General features: G+C 29.6%; 1 protein-coding gene across 1 annotated transcript; it reads right to left on the bottom strand.

Moving 5' to 3' along the window:
• Window positions 1-5,047: 5,047 nt before the first annotated feature.
• On the bottom strand, window positions 5,048-20,105 carry LOC147809543 (uncharacterized). Its single transcript, XM_087162665.1, has 6 exons — window positions 19,671-20,105; window positions 17,905-17,957; window positions 15,902-16,006; window positions 12,969-13,016; window positions 9,431-9,487; window positions 5,048-5,241 (listed from the first exon to the last, which is right to left on the bottom strand). Exons 1-6 carry the CDS (start codon window positions 19,804-19,806, stop codon window positions 5,191-5,193), a joined length of 450 nt encoding a protein of 149 aa, XP_087018791.1. The 5' UTR covers window positions 19,807-20,105; the 3' UTR covers window positions 5,048-5,190.
• Window positions 20,106-20,460: the final 355 nt, after the last annotated feature.

Here is a 20,460-nt window from a genome sequence, read left to right as displayed (position 1 = left end):
CGTTTGACTGTTCTAGTTGAAGGAAATGCGTCTGGGACAGAGAAATTGCCCTTACTTGCTATCGGAAAATACCGAAATCCCCGATGTTTCAAGAATGTAAAAACGTATCCTTTGGATTACAAGTCTAACAAAAAGTTTTGGATGACATCAGTTTTATTTGAAGACTATGTAAGAAAATTGGGTTGGAAATTCTTCGCTAGAAAAAAAAGTGATACTCTTTATGGATAAATGCGCAGCGCATAGTGATCTGCCTAATTTGAAAGCAGTAAACTTGCAGTTTCTCCCGCCAAACACAACAGCAAAGTTGCAGCCGATGGACCAGGGTATCATAAAGTGCTTAAACAGTCTTATCGTAAATGGCTTGCCTGAAAAATGGTCTTAAATATTGTAAGCATTTGGAAGATTTGTAATTAATAAGCATTAATTAAATAATACGACAATATTTTGAAAGTTCAAAACCTAAACTAACGGTAAGTCGAACTTCCGATACGTCGAAGTTTTTCGTCAGTCCTATCAGATTCGAGTTATCGCGAATTCACTGTATATATCAGATATATATATATATATATATATATATATATATATATATATATATATATATATATATATATATATATATATATATATATATATATATATATATATATATATATATATATATATAGATATATATATATATATATATATATATATATATATATATAGATAGATATATAGATATATATATATATATATATATATATATATATATATATATATATATATATATATATACAGTGGTGGCCAAAAGTGTGGACACTTTTTGAAAGTTTCATGTTTTTCAACTTTGTGTGCTTGTAGAATATATTAATTTTCACTTAAATACAAACGTTTATATATCAAATTGAAGGTAATTTAATGTAGAATTTAATAATAAATACAGTATTACAGTATCTGTATTACAAAAAAAGTTATGCAATTAATAGTAAGATCTATCTTAGATTTGCATTTTTTTAAAGTGATACTTACACAATCAATACTTAGTAGGATAACCCTTAATTTTTAAGACAGCTTTACAGCGTCTTTTCATCGAGTGAACGAGTGTTTGGAGTTCATCTTTCGTAATCACATGGTGCCAAGAATCAATTATAGCTTCACTTAGTTGTCTTTTATTGGATGGACATTTTATTCGTACTAGAATTTTCAAACGTCACCACAAATTTTCAATTGGATTGATATCATGGCTGTTTCCTGGCCATGGTAATATATCTATGCTTTTATTTTGAAAGCATGCTTTGCATACTTTAGCTGTCTGGCATGGAGCTGAATCCTGCTGAAAAATAAATGGTTTGTTGTTGGGGAAGAGATCCCTGATGGAAGGTATCAATTTTGGTTTCAGGACAGTTTCAATGTATTTTTTGGCATTCAGGATGCCAAATCAGGCCGAAAAAAATGCACAAGTGCTACTACCGATAGAAAAATTAAATGGCTATGCCTTCAGGATAGAAAAATGTCATCAGATGTCATTAGATGTGAAATGAATGCAGCTGGTATTGCAGTAAATTCAAAAACAATAAGAAGGTTATCAGGATTTGGACTACAAGCTAGAATTCCAAGGAAAAAACCATATTTAAATCAAAAGCAGCGCGAAAAACGAGTTAAGTCGGCAAAAGAACACATTAAATGTTCAGAAAATCAATGGAAGTAAGTAATCTGGAGTGATGAGAGTAAAATATGAGCTCTTTGGAAGTGATAGTAGAAAATACGTGAGACGTAGAGTAGGTGAAGCGCTTCATCCTGATTGCATTGAAGCAACTACTGAAAATCCAACAAATGTCATGATTTGGGCATGTATATCTGCAGATGGTGTGGGCCGAATTCAAGTGATTGATGGCATCCTGAATGCCAAAAAATACATCGAAACTGCCCTGAAACCAAAATTGATACCTTCCATTAGGGATCTCATCTCCAACAACACACCATTTATTTTTCAGCAGGATTCAGCTCCATGCAACACAGCAAAAGTATGCAAAGCATGATTTCAAAATAAAGGCATAGATATATTACCATGGCCAGGAAACAGCCCTGATCTCAATCCAATTGAAAATTTGTGGCGACGTTTGAAAATTCTTGTACGAAAAAAACGTCCATCCAATAAAAGATAACTAAGTTAAGCTATAATTGATTCTTGGCACCATGTGATTACGAAAGATGAACTCCAAACACTCGTTCACTCGATGAAAAGACGCTGTGAAGCTGTCTTAAAAAATAAGGGTTATCCTACTAAGTATTGATTGTGTAAGTATCACTTTAAAAAAATGCGAATCTAAGATAGATCTTACTATTAATTGCATAACTTTTTTTGTAATACAGATATTGTAATACTGTATTTATTATTAAATTCTACATTAAATTACCTTCAATTTGATATATAAACGTTTGTATTTAAGTGAAAATTAATATATTCTACAAGCACACAAAGTAGAAAAACATGAAACTTTCAAAAAGTGTCCACACTTTTGGCCACCACTGTATATATATATATATATATATATATCTGATATGATACTCTCTTTTTAAACAGAGCTCGTAAGGCCCTTAAGATACTGAAATGGGGGCACGAAAACTTAAAAGATTTTTTTTTCCCTAATGCCCACCTGTGTTAACATCAGTCAATTCAGGCATCTACAGGGCGACAGATATCTGTGTGGCCTAAGGATTCCTAACGAGCATCAAACATTCTCAAAATTAAGTGTTCATTCACTAGAAAATTTAGTGTTTATTCAATTTATGAACTGTTCCTTCACTTGGTTATCTTACTACTTATTATTTAAACCACCAAAAGCTTAAAACAATATTATGTAAGTTATCTAAATTTTTTTTTACATAATTTGCATTTAATAACAAATATGTCGACATGCATTTAATAACAAATACGTCATTTAGCTAAAATTACAAATTTTGAAATTTTTATGATTTTTTTTTAAAGACAAGCTAAGCTTAAGTATTCCTTCACTGGTTAGTTTACCCTATAAGATTTTGAGAAATTTGCGATGTTGTGAGAGATGTTTAAAAATGTTGACTGCGTATTTTTATTAATATTTATAAAATATATATTCAAGAAATTGATGAATATTTTATTCCAAATTTATTCATTCGTATGTATATTATTGAAATTTTATCAGTTATTGAGAAAAAAAAATTAAAGAAAATCACATTAAAGAAGCACAATCTGTTGTATAATCATATTCTATCAGAAGCATGCTTTTATAAAACTCCACATTCTCTGAATAAAATGTATTTTATTCAATAAAATGTTTTATTCAAATTTCTTTACTAAATTGCAAATAGAATTTTAGACGACTAAAGAAGAAACATCGTATTTTATAGCTTAAAAAAATAAAAATGAAAAGATAAGCAAACGATTATTAGCGAAAAAAATATGAATGAAATTTTATGCTAAGCGCGCGAAGTCAAGTTCCTCGCAAGTTTATCACATTTTAATATTAATCGCTCCATTTAATCATTTCTTCATTGTCGCCAAATTATTTTTTAAAAATAATTAATTTTAATTTTTCTCAGCTTCTAATAAATAAAAAAAGTTGAAACTTTAGATTTTTCAATTGAAAAATATGTAGATTAATATGGTATAAAAAAATTCATACCTTATAATTCAAAAATTTTTCATCCTTAATTTAATTAAATAATAAAAAATAATTAACAATTATTAAAAATTATTTTTTTCGTGAAATTATCTTTGGGTAAATGAGTTTTATGACTGGGGGAAATTTTCTTCGAATTGCTTTATTAGTTTTTAAAATATGACTAAAAACGTAAAAAGTGAAATTAACATTAAGGGGTACGAACTTTGGATCGCTCTCCTGACCAAACTATGGGGACCATATTTCCCAGATTGCGGCTACCCCCTATATTTTGAAGGTTAAGAATCCAAATATGTAAGAAAAAATATATGTTTATTCAGAGAAAGTACGTTTTTGTGTCTGATTTCGTAACTTAATTAATAGTTAGCACTAATTAATTAGCATATTTGAGGTCACCCCTAGGAACCATTAAGATTAACACTTAGTTCGTGAAAATCCGATCATTAGAACGAAAGTTATTCAGGGTGATATCTTTTTTTTTTTGCCGACTGTATATTTGAATTTAGCATGAAATTCTCAAATAAATAAGATTAAAACAACGCAGAAAACACAAATAATAGGAGAAAAAAAAACTTCACGAATTCCAATTCTGCAATCTTGTAAAATGATGAAGAATTAATTAATCGATACAAATTTTATTTTTAAAGAAAATTAAAAAAAAAAAATCTTTTTATTTTAGGTTAGAAATCAGGCCAAAAATGTTTGTTACTAAGACCTTTAAGTTATTTTCCATTAACTGTTAATAAATAGACCTCTTCTAGCTATGTATTACAAAATTAAATTAAAGAAACCCTCCAGTATTCATTTTATTCATTTTTACTTTTTCAAATTGGTTGTTTAGCGACGGCTAATAATTTGGTATTGCCCTCTTTACTAGGATAGGCTCTCTTGAATTAGTTTACGATTATTCTCAGGAATGGCGGAAACAACAATTCCCATCCTTTTTCTGGGACTGTCGCCAATTATAAATAGCTTCCTAGACCCCAATTAATGAATTAATCGTTTTAAATTTGGTTACTTTTACTCTATGCAAAATACTAATACAATTTTTCGTAAATGTGTCCTTTAATCATTCAATCAATATATTTTAATTATGATTTTTTAATTAATGAAAATTACGGAATTAATAAATAATGGATAATTAATCAGACGCAAATTTAATTACAAGATTCAAAAATCATAACTGGAAAGAAAAGTCTCAATTTTTGAAACTCCTGTGACCTTTCCACAGAACCTTAAGGTTCCATGGAACACTATTTGAGAATCGCTGATTTGGTATATTGTAAATACAATCATTTCTGTTATTTTACAATGTTCCTAGTTACATTTTCTTAGTTTGTTGTCCTCAAGCAAACGTATCTGAAGCAAGGATATTGAAAATCAACAAAAAAAAGAAGCATTTACTGTTTAAATTTATTAAGAATGCTTTCTATTTATTTATTTATTTATTTATAAGTAATCATTTGTTAAATACTTTAATGGTCGAACTGTTGAAGTTCAATGTTTCCTTATTGAGCTACATTTTAATTCGATGTTAGTATTTGATTTTTCAGCATTTCCCTTCTCCATGAAGTCTGCTTAATATTAGTATAAGACAGTCCTAAAACGAAAGGAAAAACATAAATGTTAAAGAAAAAACATTTAAAAAAATGTCTTTTGAAATTTACAACTGTGTAAAAAAAATTTTTTTCATTTCTTGCACTTGCAAAAATTATTAAAACAAAATACAAACGCTTATGAATTAACGTGAAAATATGTTAAAATAATAACTTTTAAATAATTTTACTGTCTTCATATTATTTGTCTTGTCACAATACCATATGAGAATTAAAACAACATATTTTTTTTATTTTTTTTAAACAACATTTGATTGTTGTACTTTCAAATTATGAAACAGTAATTCTTTTTGCTAGGAGGAATGAAATATTAAGCACACTGTTAAAAAGTCCGGGACTGATTACAGTATAAAGTAGCGGAACTCAGGGTGGCAGTGCATTTCAGCGAAAAATTTCTTCTTAGCGGAACATATTATGGAACAAAAATTCTGATATACCTAAATTTTTTCAGAAATAATATAGAAAACCACTGGATTACTCTAATAAAACAAATATTACTCTTAAAATTACGGTACATTACTTTACGTCAGAAGTGGATTTTACGATAAAAATGGATTTTACCGATGATGCACCCAAAGTGCTGGCAATTTATAACGTAATTTGAATCGGAATTTTTTACTGTGCAACTGTCTTCAACTGGTATGGACAAACATGTTCGATTTAATTTGCAAATTAAAACACCGAACACATTGATAATTTTCATTTGGATTACATGCATTAAAATTCAATCTTAACCCATTTTTAGTTAACTGTGCGTGAACTTACAATTTGAATTTTTTTTAATCGTTGTGACGAATATTTTTAAAAAATTTTATTTTTTAAATTTTATTTAAAAAAAAATCATAAAAAAGTGAATTAAATGATTTGTTTATTGATTTGGTAATTTATTGGTATTGACATCTGGATAAATTATTTTTGTGTTTTAAATGAATGTAATTTAAGCATACTTCAATGAAAATAGTAATAATACCATATTCAATACTCATAAAAAGACCCATAAAATTGCCCATAAAATTTCAATGCTTGTCTTCAAATGGTTTAATAGTTCAAAAATTTGATAATGCTCTTGCCGTCAGGCTTTCCATGGGAGGTTCTCGTGGTCTTCCTTTCCATGTAAGGCAAATGAGGGTTAGTTCCATCAAAAAGTCCTCAACGAAGGCAACATTACCCGATAATCGATCCAGGAGTTTCCTTGTCTTCTGGATTGGGTTCAAAATTACAAGGCTACGTAGTTGAACATCAGTAGTCGTAAGCCCATAAATTTTGGGTCTGCTGTTCAACGACGGTTATAAAATGGAAAGTAGCTAGCGCAAATGATATTTTAATTTACGAAATCCGACACAAAAGCATATTTTTTCCACATAGAATTATGTAATTTTCAACAAGTTCCGAAGGAATAAACTGTCAAATTATAGAAGGAAGCCTCAGTCTAGATGTGGTCCAACAGTATATTCTTGAATGCGGGAGCAGAACTTGCATCGACGCTCGACACAAATCGGAAGTTCTATCCCCTGAGATACCGCGGTTTTCACCCCATATGTGTTAGTTTTACTAACTGCGTATTTGGTCATAACTCTGGACTCTTTTTGCAAATCAAAACCTTTTGTCACTAAAGTTTAACCTCTTGATTGTCGAGAAAAATTTCGAGATTCATCCTCCTGCCTAGTACAATCGGTTTCAACAGAGTCACACGTTGTTTTGGTGTGTAATTGCAGAAAAGAAGAGACACGCTTATCAATCTAAAAAATGTTTCTTTTACAAAAATAAATAAATAAATAAATAAGTAACGAAATTTGAAATTTGATATATAGTAGTATAATAATAATAAAAAAAGTTGTTAGAACTCTTCTGTTGTGTGTTAGATCCCAAAATATGTAGAACATGAAGGTTCTCACTCCGAAGTTGAAGAAAAATAGTTATCAAATTCACTTTCAGACATATTTGCACTAAAATTAAAAACTTTCATTATCTAATTCACTTTCAGACATATTTGCGCAAAAAATAAAACTTCCATTATCTAATTCACTTTCAGACATATTTGCACAAAAAAGAAAAACTTGTATTATCTAATTCATTTTCAGATATATTTGCACAAAAAAACTTTTATTATCTAATTCACTTTCAGACATATTTGCACAAACAATAAAAACATGCATTATCTTATTCACTTTCAGACATATTTGCACAAACAATAAAAACTTGTATTATCTAATTCACTTTCAGACATATTTGCACAAGCAATAAAAACTTGTATTATCTAATTCACTTTCAGGCATATTTGCACAAAAAATAAAAACTTGTATTATCTAATTCACTTTCAGACGTATTTGCACAAACAATAAAAACATGTATTATCTAATTCACTTTCAGACATATTTGCACAAACAAAAATACTTGTATTATCTAATTCACTTTCAGACATATTTGCACAAACAATAAAAACTTGTATTATCTAATTCACTTTCAGACGTATTTGCACAAACAATAAAAACATGTATTATCTAATTCACTTTCAGACATATTTGCACAAACAATAAAAACTTGTATTATCTAATTCACTTTCAGGCATATTTGCACAAAAAATAAAAATTTGTATTATCTAATTTACTTTCAGCAATATTTGAACAAAAATGAAAACTTTTATTTCACATAGAGATAAAAACGGAAGCGAAAGGAAAGTAAAAAAACGCGTGCTACTCAAAAGAAAAACAAACAATGACAGCACAGTTATGATTATTTTCCAGAAAATTCTTCACCTTCTCCACTTGACTGAAATCCTTTGAAAATACTCTAAAAATTCACTCTATTGCACTCCGTAGCAGTGGGAGTAGTTTTAAGACTGATAGCAACACATGGTAAAGCGCATTGCCTAATTTGTACTTTTGAAAGACGTATATATACGCCAGGGGCAGTTAACAATTCAGCTCAGCGAAGCGTTTATCTACGTGTCTGGTAGAAAAGGAGTTAAAGCGTGCCTATTTTGAGGCAAAACCCTATTATTAAGATGTGTTTTTTTAACATTCTTTAATTTCATAATGATTAATTAAATTAACTTAACATATTTAATATCCAAAGATCATGACTCTTTGACTATGGAATGCGCAAACTTATAAAAATATCTCGTAAAGAAATCAGCTACTATTCCGTTTCTGGTAGGCAGTAACAACTTACTAATGCAGTACTCGAAATTGAATACAAACATTAATATTCAAGGAACCTATTTCTTATTTGCATATTATCAGAGTCGAGGTGGCTCAGGGGATGGAGCACTTGTTTTACAATGAGGAGAACCAGGTTCGAATCCCAGTGATTACTGGTCGATATGAATTCTGCACTTGGCTCGTACTGACTATAGCACTTTCGTAAAATGCTTCCACTGGTAGGCGGATTGTGGGTTAGAGTCCCCTTTCAGTCGGACAAACGGTTTTCATGATTTTCCTCTCCATATAACGTAAGTGCAGGTCAGTTCCATTAAAATCCTCCACGAAGACTAGTTTCTTCCAATGTATGATCCAGGAGTCCTCTTGTCTCTGAAGTTGGGTTCAAAACTACAAGGCTACGGAGTTGAGCATTGATGGGTCTGGTGTTTAAAGCCGGTAATAAAGTAAAATAAAATACGTTTTATCACAATAAGATAAACGTCATCGAAAGCAATGATAGTTTCGTGGTTTTAAACGATCTCTGGAAACGGAATAGTATCAAAATAGTATTAAAAAAATGTATAAAATAGTGAACTCTTCCTATAAAAGGTCTAACTTTCTACAATTGAAATGTATTCCCTTCAGAACCGTGTTTGCATGTACGTGAAAATGCTATATTCTGCCTTACCATCTCACAATATCCTATATGAAACGAGCCTTCCTGATTCTATAGCCTATGAGTACACGGACGCTACCTCAATATGGTACTTTTACGTATACATCTAGCATTAGATCGTAAACGCAACTCGTAAGTAACGAAGATTATACTGTATAAATAAATACAATTTTTATTAATAAATTTATAAATCTTTATTGTAAAAATAATAAATATTAATTCTAGAAATAAATAAAGTTACATAATAAATAAATACATGTTAAATAATTCACTTATCAATAATTCATTGATAAATAATTCATTTATAAATAAATACAAATCAGTATTAAATTATTTAAAATACCAAGTGATACTTACATTCATGTCTGTCATTTTTTTGCATGTTACAGCTTGCATAAAATCAGCACACGTTGACTAAATATGTAAAAAAAAATTTATAAGTAAAAAAAATGTAAAAGCATACAATTTATAATCATATTTTTCATCAGTAAAGTTAATAAATATGACATTCTATGGAAAAACTGAAGCTAAAATCATGATACAATTTAACAAACCTGTTAAAAAGGACTACACATTTATTTTTTTCAACTTTTTGTTTTTACATATTTTGAATAAATGATATATATATATATATATATATATATATATATATATATATATATATATATATATATATATATATATATATATATATATATATATATATATATATATATATATATATATATATATATATATATATATATATATATATATATATATATATATATATATATATATATATATGTATAAAGCACAATAAAAACAAGGAGAAAAACGACGAAAATTAATAAGTTTTATTAACTGCGCAAAAGCTGCAAGAATACAGAACTCATGAAATAAGTTAAAATAATGAGAAAATATGGAAAATAATAAAAATAATGACAAGAGAAGAAAATTATTAAAACTAATTTTTCAAAAGTATTTAAGAAAATATAATTTTTGATATCTTAAAAAAAAAGGAAATTAAAAATCCGGAAAACAAAAGAAAGAAAATATATAATCTCTTCATCAGCCCACACGATTATATCCGCTAAAAGGAGTGCTTTCTAATATTGTATTAATATAGCCAAAGCAAAATATATCAATACAATAGTGTGAGGAGCACTCAAAAAAATTTAAGCGAAATTAGAACACTTTAAGTGAAAAATATATACAAGAAAACAAACAAATATATCAAGCAAAAAACAGAAAATAAAATGTAAAGAGATCAGAGAACAGTACACGAAAGGAAATCTACATACTGAGGAGCGAATAAAATGAGCTTACGCGTACCGGAATCTTTCAAGAATGATTTAAAATATTTTCGTAATAAGATTGCCAGATTTCAGAATATGAAAACAGAAGCATAAATAAAGTGATATCTTATGGCACGTTCTTACTGCAATACTGACGCGCGACCTTGTTAGTTACCTTGGGTGGGCCCGAAAATGGATGCGCGCTATGTAATATATATACTATATATATATCCTTTAAAATTTATCCTATAATATTTAAACTCTGTCAGGTATTATATTATAATAAACTATATTACCATGCCAATATGGGAATTTTTGTGGACAAATAAGGGAGCCTACAATTAACCCAATCTTGATGTTTCGAGAACTTTCTCATAAATACACTAATTTATCAGTGCAGATGATATTTTAAGTAAAGAAATCAGACATAAAACCCTACTTTCTCTAAATAAACATACCTTTTTTTCAACGGATTTCGATTTGCGGCCGATCTCCCCCATAAACTATTGATTGATATAAATATTAATTTTTAATAGGTAGTTGCAATTATATTACCTCAAGACAGCCTTTGATAAAGACTAACGTTTTCTGAAACTGTTAGATAGATGTTTTTATTGTATGCATAAGTATTTTAAAATTGCAAAGAAAGATGGAGAATCGGAAATTATTATTAAAAACGAATATAAAAAGTTTTTTTTTAATTATATTTTACAGCATTTAAAATACATAATCAAGAGAGCTTAAAGCATTTAATATAGAGAATCTTTAAAATTAAAATTCTTCATCATTGTATCCAAAATGTTCAAAACTTCTGAAATTTTAATTTTAGACCAAGTATCTAACTATCAAACTAAGGCTAAAAACATTTAAGAAAAACATTGGTTAATACTTTGAAATATTCAAAGAGTTAAAGTAGCATTTTATACAATTACAAACATAAAAATTTATTATGTGATCAAAATTTGGCGAGCGGACGCTAATTCGAAAATCACAGTTAAAATTAACCCCCAGTCCATAATTGAAAAAACTCGTATGGATTTTCTCATTGGCAGAGGAGAAATATAGCACACGCGTTCTTCAGAAAAAAGATAATTTTCTTCGACAGGTAACCGTTCAACCTCGGTAGTGATTGAATGTTACAGTAGAATTGTAGAATTAGGAAACCGATCACTCTCGAATAGCTATCGAACAGGTTCGAAGATATCGAATCAAAGAAGCGCGTTTCAGATCATTCATTTATTTATTTTGCTGCTCTGTGCAGATCTTTGTTAGATGTCAACAATCAACTGAACTGCTGCTTTTTCCTCTACAATATTTTGGTATATGTGGATTGGTCTTGGCTTTTCTCAAGAATTTCCTTCCTATGCTTTCATCGTATTTGTCTCTGCTTTTCCAATTCTTCCTCTTCGTAAGTGGTCTGCCTAATTTATTTGTACACTCGATCTTTGAGAAAGTCCAGTTTCGTACCCCCAGAGGCATTAAATTGTTATAGGATCATAAAGGACTTTGTGACCCATACAAATTTAACGTGCACCAGTAACCATTTAATAAATAAAGGATTCTTCTGCCGGCTGGATTTGAACTACTGTTCTCAACAACACGAGTCCAACGTCTTACCAACAAGGCTATCAATGTCTGCCTTTGGTGTTCATCTGTGTATCTCTTACAGCTATGTTAAATAAAAGGCATGATAACTAGTCTCTTTGTCAAAGGTCTGTCATTGAATAGAAAGCATCTGATACATTGAACATCAGTTAAACTGTACACTTAATGCATCGTAATGTCATTCATTCTGTTATCAACATGCTTGGACAGGATATCAAATTCAAATTTCTCCTCAAATTTCTCAGTCTTGGTTATACAAATCGTAAGTTGCTTTAAATGGTACAAAAAGAGGATATATCTAAATTGCTTTTTCCCTTATTGCTTCAAGAGTTTGTCTTAGCAAATAAATCTAATCAACTGTATGATCTGATTAGCGATCTCTCTTTTAATAAGTATAATTTACTTTTCAAACAACTATTCCACCTGGGTGTTTGCTTAACGCCTTTTATATGACTGTGAAAACTTTCCTTGTGTCTGGTCGGATCTATTATCTTTACCTTCAAACCTTTCTTTAACATAATTAAAATTAGTGAAATAAATATTTTAAGTAATTATAATTCAAAATATGTTGCTGTAACATATAAACAGTAATTATCTTGTTATCAAACAGTAATTAGTTCATAGATTAAGAAAATACGTACTTTATTGAAATAATAATGAGTTTCATATTGAATGGTAATTCAGAAATATATTTTTATAAACCTGTAAGTGTTGCCACAATTTTTTAAGAGAAAATTGAAAATTCCTTTCTCAAACTAACATATATTTCGGAAATGAAAGAAATTTAAAAAATGCCGTAGTTTCTTTCACAATATTGGACACATGCCCAATAAACTCTGAAGCTTACGACGAATTTTTCTATAAAATTTTGACGGCCACGTAAAATCTTTGACAAAATCTTTTAAAAATCAGAATATCAGTCGCCCTAATTTCAATTTTTATGATTTCTTCTTAACATATGCCTTCTAAAATAGTATTTAAACATACAAAATAAGTTTATTACAAGTACTTACTGAGTATTCCTCTACTATGAACTGTACAAGATGGGTAAAAAATTCATTCTAAAAAAGAGAAATATATCTTAGATAAATTGCTGTAATATAATTTTTTTTTCATAAAAAGTTTATTCAATGATTAAAATAAATTCATAATGTGTTTAAGATGAACGTCCTTAATATACACCGAAGAGCCATTACATTATGACCACCCTGCTAATAACATGTAGGACCGCCTTTAGCCCTCAAACCTGCTAGCACCCACCGTGGCATTGATTCCACAAGGTGCTGATAGGTAGTCTGAGGTATCTGGTACCAAGCGCTAACTAACTGGTCCTGCAATTCCCTCACATTGCGAGAGGGTAGCGTGGCAGCACGAATTTGGTTTTCTAAGTTGGACCACAAATTCTCTATTGGATTAAGGTCAGGTGAATTTGGGGGCCAGCACATGACTAGAAAGTCACTGGAATGTTCCTCTACGATTCGACCCTTACGACGTGGTGCATTATCCTGTTGGTAAACACCACCCCCGCAGGAAAAACTGTCGCCATGAATGGTGCCCAATCCTGGTCTGCAACTATGTTCAAGTAGCTAACAGACGTCAGGGATTGTTCTATGAGGATTATGGGTCCTAATGTGCCCCGTGAAAACATTGTTCCTGGGCGAGAATCCATGAAAACCTGGACGATCTCACTGTTATAGATGGAGGGTGGTCATAATGTAGCGGCTCTTCGGTGTATACGATGCACCCCATTACAACTGCATTGTATTTAAGGAATAGAAAGGAACTGTAGCGAAAAGAAACTCCTGATAATATAAAAACTTCATTTCAGATGGTAAATCTTGACAAAACTAATCGAATCATGTCGATTTTTATCATTTTCACATGTTTCGAAGCAAATAAAGTTTTTATGTTATTAAAATGCCAACCAGACTGTGTTGGGTTCAGAGAACTGGTCATGCATCAGAAAGGTTTTGGGTTCGAATCTCGGGTAAGGCATGGATGTTCTTTCCTTCTCTGTATAAATTTTATATATGTATAAATTTTAAATTTCATGAGCAGCCTCGCGCGAACAATAGCATTAAGCAAGATGATTCTAAATGCAATTTATTACTTTAATCTTGATCGTATGAACCGTTAAATATGTGTTTTGCTTAATCTAATATCGTAAATGCAACGAGAAGGGTAGCAAATAATAAACAAAAAACATAAAAATTATTTTAGCTTTATTACTTGAGTCGATATTTGCCTTACCATGTTGTGTATGATTTTGTTGTGTTTCGTTAATGAAAATGGACAGTATCATTTTGGTAGTTTATTTTATAGTATACAAAGTGTACAATTTGTATTGGTTTGAAATAAATGAAATATCAAACCTGTTTGCTACAATTGTACTACAAATAACTTATAAACTGTTAAATTATCATCTACTGAGATTTCGTGACAGTTTTGAACTTCCGGTGAAATTTCCGCCCTCTTTTTAGTCAGTTTGAGAGAGAAAATCATTTTTAAACTTGGTTAGGGCCTTAAAGTTTTCCCATGCATAAATATCGACTCATCAGATGATTAAAATTCATTGCTTCTTTGTTTAGGTAAAACTGCTAGAAATTGAGGGAAACGTGATACATTGTGAAAAAATTCCTCATCAAATTGCGTTAGAATAGCCAGCCGATTTCACCGTAAAATCCATTTTTACCAGAACATGTTACTGATCATAAAATCTGATATACTATATTGCCATTTTTTACAGGTATGACTACCGTAAAATCAGTGACTCATGACTCTAATTAATTTAATATTACTGTAAAAATACTGTATAATATTTTCTGACAAAAATGGATTTTATGGTAAAATGCATTTTGTGGATGATGCAAACAAAGTCCGGGTACTTTACACCGTAATTTGATCCAAGTGTGCCCTATCAACCAGATAACTTTGGCCACCAGATGAATATGCTAGCTAGACGGGTATGATTGATAATAGAGTAGTCAATAAAAGCAAAACGGAGGGTCTGGTACATTCCCCCGACATTAGGTTGCTTGATAGCACAATTTCCTGCCCGACAACTCATTTGTCCGACAGAGGCTATGCTCGATGGCTCATTTTCACGTCAGGTACGTTTGCCAAAAGGGTTTATTTGCCCAAGAACTCATTTGTTCGACAGAGCACCTGATAAAAAAATTGACTGACTGACAGATATATATGATAAATTTAAATCATTAGTTTTGGAAAAAAAATATTAATTATGCACTCTACGTTCTTCAGTACAGCCATCCATTACAGACATCTTAGTAGTACATCACTCCATTACAGCAACAAGCGATAAATCCAGTTTCATTTTTTTCATTCCACCGACACAATGTTATTTTAGAGCCTATCAGAACATTCAGAATGAACCGCTCATTCTAACTTAGCAACCGAGATTTCATAATTTACTGCCATGTAGGAAAAATGATGCATTTCTTAGATTCTTATTCCAAGTGGTCTTAATCTACAATTATAATGCCAAGATTACAATAAATATGAATGAGTACTACAAAAAATAGCGAGCAATATTTAATAAACAACAGCGAAAAATAACGAAGAACTAAACTTATCTCCTCTTATATTCCATCTCTGACGGGCAAATGAAACAGCCAGGAAAATTACTTGTCAGGCAATTCTACATCTCGGAAAATGAGTTGTCGGGCAACGTACCAGCTCGGAAAATAAGCCGTTGGAAAAACGGAGTTGGGTATTTGAATCAGAAATGACCAGATCAGAAAACAAAAATGTGGTATAAAGTTTAACTTTGAGAGATCTAAAGATTTTGATTATGACGATATCGGAACTTTCTACAAATTCCTGAAAGTAACTCAGTCTCAGTAACCAATCATTACATTTCAATGGCTTTTTTTTTCAATAGCAAAATAAAAATTTATGAAGTAAATATGTATCTTTTTCACCATACCTGCTTATCTTCATCCATGCCGCAGCAGTCATTATATGCTGCTTCTAAGTCAGACCATTCTCTTTTGACGCTATCTCCCATAATTTTCAGCATCTTCGTTAATTTCTTTAAAGAAAAAATATGTAATTCTTCCTTCAGAAGGAAGCCAGAAGAAAAAATAAGATATCCTTATAACTTAGATGTTTTTCATAAGATTTTCATTTTCTAAAAACCAATATTCGTAAGTAAATTACACTCGAGGACTGTTTTCTCTTATAAAGTTATGTGATGTCGAAATTAAATTATCATTTTCCTTATTTAATAAAAATTCCAAGATGACTTTTTCATTATGCTCGCTTAGCATTTTCCGCTACGCACTAAACTCTGCCAGCAGTTTTTCGCAATATGGATGGGAAATTGCACTTCTTAAAGTTGTCTCATTAAAACTAGAAGCAAATGCTATTTAAATAAATTTTGCTAAATTTTATTGCGCATTTGTTGCTTCTCTCGTAATATAGCAGAGGAATTTGCACTATTTAAGGTTGGCGCATTAAAACTAGAAACAAATACTAATTGATTAAATTTTGTAAAATGCTGTAGCACATTTGTTGTTTCTCATAATACAGGTATGGATGGGGAATAACACTATTTAAAATTGGTTTATTAAAGCTGGAAGCAAATATTAATTAAATAAATTTTGCAAAATGTTGTTGCGCATTTGTTGTTTCTCATAATACAGAAGAGGAATTTGCACTATTTAAAGTTGGCGCATTAAAACTAGAAGCAAACACTAATTGATTAAAACTTTGTTTTATTCGCATATTTAACGTCACTTAAGGCTTTCCATTTTTGCTAAAACTATTTATTTTTCAACAGTTAAAGTATTCTCTGCAAGATTAAATTTAATTTAAAATCTTCAATTTTTAATAACAAATTTATATTGGGTCCTTCCAAAATTATTTTAATGGTTCATTTTAATATTCTTTTTACACTCATTTATTTATTGAATATTTCAATAATAAAATAAATTTTAACATTCATTTCTACTGTTTTTTTAAACGATAATCATGTTCATTGGTAAAATTATTATTGGCGCATTAAAACTAAGACACTGATTGATTAATTTTGTAAAATTATTAATTTATTCACACATTTTGCGACGTTTAAAGCTTTCTATTTTCGCTAAAATTATTTATTTTTTAACAGTTAAATTAAAGTATTCTCTGCAAGATTAAATTTAATTTAAAATCTTCAATTTTTAATAACAAATTTATATTGGGTCCTTCCAAAATCATTTTAATGGTTCAATTTAATATTCTCGTTACACTCATTTATTTATTGAATATTTTATAAATAAAATAAGTTTTAACATTGTTTATTGTTGTTTTTTTAAAATGATAACTGTGTTTATTAGTATGTAATTGGAATCTATTACTTAGGCATACTTTTTAAATAATGTAAACTTATTATTTTTAAGCTTATTGTTAGCTCCCTTTAAAGGCGAATTTATTTTTTTATCTCTATTCTGGATCATAATGATCATTGATGTTCTAGTAAGATACTTAGTATATTTCCGCACAAAATATGTGTAGCAATAATTAAAATATTTAAAAAATAAAAATATTATTAAAAACTTAAATTCTAGAGTTTAAACTGTATACATTAATTTTTAAAATGTGTTCAATTGCCTCAAAATGCATTAAAAAATATATCTTAGAAACTATTTATGCAATGAATTTTTAGTATTTTTTTCAAAAGCTAAATATTTGGTTCGGTCTAATAATATTTGTTGCATTTTTGTTGCTGGCAGGTAACAGATCTATCTGGGTTTGAGTTATTTGAAATTTAGTAGCAGTAGAAAACAATGTTTACATTGACAAATGTTATAATTTTTAAAATGAGTCAAAAAGTTCACGAATTTTATAATGAAATGTCATTATTATAAGATTCCAGTTATGAAGCGGTATCTATTTCCTCACATTTGTTCTTATACATAAACTTTTTATTAGAAAAAACAATCTTACCTCAATAGGTATCAGATATTTGCATTCATTTAACTCGTTATAGGCGTCTTTATCTGAAAAAAAAATTTTATTTTCACAAATTAACTAATTTCCGAGTTTTAAAATGATCTAGAACAAAAAAGATTAATATAAAGGTGTTAATTAAATTCATACCTTAATGAGAATGTATTCCCTTTTGTAAGCATAAGAGGAAAAACGTAATTAATTAACTTGCAAATGACTTTGCTAAACTATTGATGGTAATAGAGTTATCTTGGTAAAATTATTTTTTTAAAATCACAACAGAGGAAATTTATTAAGCTAACAATTAATCCCCATGTAAACGAAAAAAAAAGCTTTTTGGAGGATGGTCTGTGAGCAGATACAACATACTTTTGATTTCGGTAAGCGATGTAAATTTAAAAAACTCCTTGTATTGTACTTATACTCCGTTAAATTTTTTAAGTTCAAAAATATTCCTTATTTCTTTTTGCATGGGGGAGGGAATAAAAGTTAAAATAATATTAGTGAAAATGTCGAAAAATCCTTAGAATTTTAATCCTAAATTTTTTTTCTCAAAAATGGATCAAACAAAAAATAATCAGCATTTTGAAATTTAATATCTTTTTTTTTAATATGAACGTAATAAAAAAATATATCTAGCTTCATTAAAATTTTAATTTGTGATTATTGAAATTAGTGGATGTGCCCCTATTTGTTTCTGTGAGGCTCTTTTTAAGCACATTATAAAATGAGAGCATGGTAAAGTGGATTTGGACCGGTTAGCTGATATTGAAAGGCCTGTTGGAGTTCGATCTAGGAACTGTGAGATATAATTAAGAGATTAATTATTAAGTTGCATACAATATATCATTCATGAGCCGTGATGGCTCAGGGGACAGAACGTTCGCCTTCCAATGAGATGGACCAGGCTCGAATCCCAGCGATGGATACGAAATCCGCATCCGGCTTTCACCAAACGTAAAATATCCTGAGTGATAGACGGCTCATGGCAATATTTTAATTGACTTTAATTTGTGTTACTTTTTAGAACATTTAAATGGAGTGTCGACAAAAACGAGCCGACACCACCTTCTTTTTGCGTTTAATCGAGGTGCCAAAGCTACAGAAGCTGCTAAAGAAATTGTGCCGTGTGATGCTTTACGCTGCGTTTTGTTCAATAATGACGTTGAATTACGGGTTTGGTTGGACATTTTTTTCGAGACACTTCCTGGTGATTTCTACCGAAGAGGCAAAGAAAAAGACGTTGAACGTAAGGAGAAAGTCGTAAACAACAACGGAGAATACGCTATTGATTAAATTGTTGTTATTTTACATCAAAAAATAAAATTATAAAATTTAAGAAAAACAAAAAAACACGGGAACTTATGCTTCAACCCAATACTTTAACCAAATGTAATATATATTGCATTTAGATAATTAATTTGAAAAATTTCTAGATAAATTTGCTGAAAATTATAAAGGTAAATTTGTTAAGGAGAATTCAATAAATATTTTTGATATTTTCTGTTTTAAATTTTTATTTATTTATTTATTTCGGAAAGTCTCGGAAACTAGTCTCGGAAAGATTTTTAAAAATATTTAATTTTAAAGTGCAACAAAGTTCAGGGAAATGTAGCATATTTTATTAGAATAATGAATGTACTCCTTTGTTTATGTATAGTCACTTAGGAAAATTATCATTTTTTTAAAACTCACTTACTTATTGATAAGGTGCAATAATTACAACGCACACGTTAACGATATAAACATGAAAATATTCTCACCCTCTAATGTGCATATAGTCCACTTCGCGCAAGATTCAAAGTATTCACCATCACCTATGTCTCCCGAACTTGAAGGTACGTCAAAACCATTTACAATTGTCAAAACAATAATAGTTAATATTAATTTAATTTTCATCTTAACAACATTATTATTTACTGCCTTATTTTAATATCTATATTCGGCTATCTATACTCAACTCCTCTGAATCAGCTTTAAATATGTTAAAATCAAGCTGTATAAATAATGAAACGTGTTGAGAAATATTGTGGATTGATTCAATAGGTAAGTTTGGTCTAAAACAATACGGAATTCACATTACTCCGGGATCTATTTCCTTATTCTTTGTTTGGAACTCTTTGGATTTTAAAGAAAAATTAGAAAAAGAAACTATATTACGATTGCACCATGTTTTTGATTAATATTTAATCTATTATAATTTATTTTGATATTGTAGGTTTGCATACAGGTGATGACATATTTCTTAATTCATTTCATTACAATAAAATATGTATTTCATTCATTTTCATTCCTTTAGTGAAGCAATATTGTTCTTTCTGGATGCATTGCTAAACATTTTTTCCATTGTTGCTTTCATTCTGTATCCTTTTCCTTCTGAAGGGCGTATAGTTTATCACGCTCGTGTTACGTTTTTTCCCGTTCATATACTGGAATAATAATTATTGAATGAAAAGCAAATTATAACATTCTGCAGCATACACGTTGGGTTTAGACTAGACACGTTGTGTTTTGTTCGTTTTTAATAAGTTCGTAAGAAATACTGGCAAATGG

The sequence above is a fragment of the Parasteatoda tepidariorum genome, chromosome 5 (assembly GCF_982258835.1).
Source record: "Parasteatoda tepidariorum strain Cologne lab strain chromosome 5, Ptep-v5.0, whole genome shotgun sequence".
Classification (NCBI taxonomy): Eukaryota; Metazoa; Arthropoda; class Arachnida; order Araneae; family Theridiidae; genus Parasteatoda; species Parasteatoda tepidariorum.
This window is presented reverse-complemented; position numbering and strand designations above follow the sequence as displayed.